General features: G+C 48.0%; 1 protein-coding gene across 8 annotated transcripts in view; it reads right to left on the bottom strand.

Moving 5' to 3' along the window:
- LOC103734776 (zinc finger protein 709) overlaps positions 1–4879 on the bottom strand; it is a 36586-nt gene that overhangs the window by 9076 nt on the left and 22631 nt on the right. The window contains exons 4-5 of one of the 8 annotated variants that reach the window (XM_029563942.1): positions 1456–1705; positions 1081–1318 (exon numbers count right to left, since the gene is read on the bottom strand). The exons of 2 other annotated variants lie outside the window; for them this stretch is intronic. In XM_029563942.1, coding sequence (XP_029419802.1) covers positions 1081–1083 — 3 coding nt within the window. In that variant the 5' untranslated portion in view covers positions 1084–1318; positions 1456–1705. Of the gene's footprint in view, positions 1–1080; positions 2880–4879 lie in introns of those variants that run through there. 5 more of the 8 variants (XM_029563939.1, XM_029563943.1, XM_029563941.1 and 2 more) reach the window with 5 other exon arrangements.

The following is a 4879-nucleotide window of genomic DNA, read 5'->3' as shown; positions in this document are numbered from 1 at the left end:
AGAACAGAACAAGAACCAGTGCGGTGCTGGCGTACAGACATGGAGACCAAGGGAAGAGAATAGAGAACAGAACAAGAACCAGTGCCGTGCTGGCTACAGACATGGAGACCAAGGGAAGAGAATAGAGAAGACAGAAATAAATCCACACGTTTGGCCAACTGGTTCTCAGCAAAGGGGCCAAAAACACACGGGGAAGGACAGAGTAACAAATGGTGCTGGTAAAACTCGATTTTCTCACGGAGATGAAAGTAGACTCTCACCTCTGACCCTGGGGGGAAAATCAATTCACAAATTATCCAAATGCCCACTTGTTGCCTGAAAAATGATGGCCTGATTAGTAAAAACAAAACACTGTTAAGCAATTTTCTTAAGTTTCTCTCCTTTAAAGCCTGTGACGCCCATCCTCAGTTCAAGCCAGCACTCACCCCCTCCTTGTCTCTAAGGGCAGGCTGACTTCAGAGGAACTATTACCTGATCTAAGAGCAGAAGCTGCCATTCTCTATTAACCCTTCCCAGCATTTTAATACTGTTGGCTCCTCCCTACTAAGAAAGGCCCTTCTCCACCCACCCCTTCTGATGCTTGCTCACCTTACAGTCCGGGCTTTCTCTCTACAGCAGTAGTCCTTTCGCATAAGGTCGGGTCTTATCTCAATCAGCATTTTGTTCTTAAATCAACGCCTACAGTCTAATTACATCACAGGCCACACACCCTCCTGTCCCATTCCTATGCCTCTCACATGGGTCTCTGGAGGATCGCCCTGACCCATGAGTTTGGCAAAGTGGGGAAGGGGCTGGGAATTTAGGGATTTCAACTGTCAACCCTAAAATGCACTGAGATGGGGTGACAGTGTCGTGGATTTTAGAGGCGGCTTCCCATGAACCTGAGAGGCAGGAAAACCCGACTGGGGAGAACGCAGAGGCCGCGAATCCCACCCGCCGCTGCTCCCCTGCGGCCCCTGGACCCTCCGCCCGCGCGCAGTCGCCGAGCCCAGGCGCAGCTGCGAAGAGGCCGCCGCAGGAGAGGACGCGGGGGTCCCGCCGCCCCGCCCATCCACCTCGCACACCCGCCCGGACGCTCACCATGTCTGCGTCCGGGGCTCCTGCGGCCTCACGGCGACTCCTGGGCTCCGGGTCGCTCGGCCACAGAGGCCGAGCTACCCGAGATTCTTCAGTGGACAAGGCGGCAGCGTGACAGCGACCAGGCCAGGAAGAAAGATGGCGGGTGAGGCAGTGCGGCCGCGTCTGCCGGCGCTCCTGAATGAACAGCTCGCACACTGTGGGTCCTCAATAATGTCTGTGCAATCCGGGACTTCCTAAACTGATGGTAACTTTGACAGCGTCAGAAAGAAAGACGGCGAGTGAGGCCCTCCCGCTCCACCCCCCAGTGCGCCTGTGAGAACAGCCAATAGTATGGCTGCCGGCGCTCCGGAATGGGAAGTTTCACGTTTGACTCACGTATGCGCCGGGGCGGGGGTCTCCTGAACTCACCGCGGTCACACAGAGACCCAAACTGAGTGATTCAGGACTCCCTTATCGGATAGCACACCACGCTGGCGGCGCCAGAAAGGAAGATGGCGGGCGAGGAACTTCCGCTCTACCTTCTGGAACTTCTGATAGGACAGTTCATCCGCTCCTGAGGCCTTGATTGGCTAGTTCTCAGAGGTCCAGATACCGAGTCGGTTGTGACCGGATAAACGATCCCTACCTGGCCAAAACAAAAATTCCAGCCACAGTTGTTCCCTGCCCAGGCTTCCTCTCTCTAAGGACCAGCAAATCTTCAATATAAATGGAATTAAAGAATTTGCTCCGGCTTTGCAGGGCGGTCACGTGCTTCACTCTACACTCAATGGGTAGCAACCTCAGAGAAGGGCACAGGAACAGGAGGTACTACCTGATGCCAGCTTCTCATTGTCACCACTGATTCTGTAGCTGTTCTCAATATCCCGAAGCCTCATTCACGGAAGGGCAGTTCCAGAAACCACCAAGGCAAACTTCATTGCCCTTATACTGCAGCCTTAAGATGGGTCTCAGCCTGGATTCGGTCCCGTCTCTCACTTCAGGTTGTTCTCTTTCACACCAACATTGTTGGCTTAAATGAGACAAGGTGCTGAATCCAGTTTGTTGAATACAAAACATTCATAGATTTCCTTATGCTTTCATGATCAATATAGGTGCTGAGAGGTTGGAACTTCCAGATGGGACATGCAAGGCCCTTCCCAAATACCTTGTCCTAGCCATCTGTCTTCTATGTTGACTTTCTTGGGTTGTTTATAATAAATCAGTTCTGGTAAACAGTGTTTTTCCAGGGCCTGCAAGCCATTTTAACAAACCAGCAGATATGAAGAGACGATGTTATGTGAATTTGGTTGTGTGAATGTGGTACTCTGAGCTCACAGTTTTCTCTCTGGCAACTGATGTGTTCATCTGATATGAGTGCCATCTTAGGGAACTGAGAGCATATAACTGTAGTGTCAGACAACAGCTCTAGGTACTGTCAGAAGTCAATGGAATTTTTAGATCCCTAGGTGGTGTCTGGAGAGGTGGAGGGATGTAGATGTGGAAAGAGTATGGACATTTGTTGTCAGAAGTATGGTGGAGAAAAATAGTTCATTTCCACCCTCTCTCTGTGCAATATATAACACTTCAGTACACCTCTAGAGTCAGTCCCAAATCTCATTGTCCCCATTCCAAAATGCCTACATCCACCACCACATGTGATTCCTGGATCTCTCTAAGCCTCTACAACCTATTTTCCTCTTGATGGTCAGGGTGAATTTGGCCCTTCACTCATGCTTAAATCCAACCCATTGTTGATGGGGGCTAGAGAGTTGGTTCAGCGGTTAAGAGGACCTGAGTTCGATTCCCAGCACCCACATGGTAACTAAAAAACCGTCTGTTAAAAACAAACAACAACAACAAAAAACCGTCTGGAGATCCGATGCCCTCTTCTGACCCTTTCAGGCATTGCACAACACAGGTGCAGGCAATACACTCAAATACATAAAATAAAACAAATATTTAAAAAAAGCCAACCCATTGTTACAAACACTTCAGAAAACAATGTGAAAAAAATATATTCAAGTGGTCTGGGTAGGTGGGTCAGCATTCTTTCCTTTCTTCTTGTGGATACAGTGTGACCAGCTGCTTATGCTTCTACCACCATGAGTTCTCCACTATGATAGGCCGGATCCCTTCTTAAACTGTGAGCCAAAATAAACCTTTCTTTCCTTTTGTTGTTTGTATCAGGTATTTTGTCATAGCAATGAGAAAAGTAATGCAATAACCTTCTGGAAATGTCTTTTTCAACCCATATAGGGTATCTTCATGCAAATTCTTTAAATGCCATTTAAGCAACCCATTTGCCCTTTTAGTGAACCATGTAGCATTGTAAGGTAGTTGGAAGAACCATTTGGCATGGTTTTCTTTAGCCAAGTTCTGCACATAAGTGTGGAATGAATGCACTTGTGTTAATTATATGGGGGTTCCCATTTTTAACACCAAATTGGGAAAGGGAAGATCCTGATGGTAGCCTTACCTATTGCTCAGTTGCATGGAAATGCTTGCAAGAGGCCTGTGGCTGCATTCACTCATGAGAGGGCATATTCGCACACTCTATGACTGGCATAGGCCAGCTACAGTGTTCCTGTCAATCCTGTACAGGGCAGGTAGACTTATGTACTTGCCGTATCATAGGAGACATCTACCATAGCTGTAATAAAAAATGAACTTCACATGCTCAGACAGTTGGAAAATTATCAGAATTGTTCATGGTAAGGTAGCTTTAGCTATTTTACAGTCCATGTTGGTTCCCCTATGGCCTTCAATCAACAGACTTCATATGGGCCACCCATAAAGCCAGGCCTCTAACTACAGCCCAATTTTCAGTATAGCCATATGCCAAGTCTCCTGAGTTACCACTATCCCTACTGCTCACCCAACTAGCTAATCTTTCAATCACATGGTATGGTGTTCATTTGTATTGCTGCAACCACCCATTCTTGTCTGCTGCCTTGCTTGTATCATCAATGTGCCAAGCACCTACTGGGATGGGCAATGCCCCTTATAGTATCTTTAGTTTGATTTTTGGTTCAATTACAGGAGGAGGCTCAGTGGCTTGTAATGACAGTGGTCCCAATGCAACCTGTATGGTATTAGTGGCAGGGCTAGTGAACATACTAGCCCTTTGATGTAAATGTGCATACCACTTATGCAATTTGATTCTGTGCCACTCCAGAAAGAGACTTGGCCTTCAATCAACTTTTTTGTGTGAGTGGTGTATGCACACGTGTGTACAGGTGTGTGCCCAGAGCCTAGAGGACTTCAAGGTGCTCTATCACTCTCCACCTTATGCCCCTGAGACAGGGTCTGTCGCTGAACCTATGGTGGTGGCCAGCAAGCCCCAGTGATGTTCCTGTCTCCACCTCCCACAGTGCTGGGGTTACAGGGCATACATGGTGCCACATCCAGCTTTTTATATGTGTACTGGGGATTTGAACTCAGGTCCTCAAGTTTGGGAAGCAAGCACTCTTACCTGCTGAGTCATCTCCCTAGTCACCGATCAACTCTTAATTGGGTAAGCTGTTTTCTTTTCTTTTCTTTTTCCTTTTGAAGCAGGGTCTCCCTGTAGCACAGACCAGGCTGGCCTGGAACTCACAGAGATCTGCCTGACTCTGCCTCTCAAGTGCTGGGACTACAGGCGTGAGCCACCAGGCTTCTTGAGACTCTTTTTTTAAAAAAATATTTTATTATTTTTATTTTGTGTATGAGTGCATTGCCTGCATGTATGTGAGTGCACCCATGTCCTACAATGCCGCGGAGGTCAGAAGAGGGCTTCTGATTCCCCTGGAACTGGAGTTAAGGACGGTTCATAGCCGCGGAG

This window comes from Nannospalax galili, unplaced genomic scaffold (genome assembly GCF_000622305.1).
Source record: "Nannospalax galili isolate Female #2095 unplaced genomic scaffold, S.galili_v1.0 scaffold2397, whole genome shotgun sequence".
Lineage (NCBI taxonomy): Eukaryota > Metazoa > Chordata > Mammalia > Rodentia > Spalacidae > Nannospalax > Nannospalax galili.
This window is presented reverse-complemented; position numbering and strand designations above follow the sequence as displayed.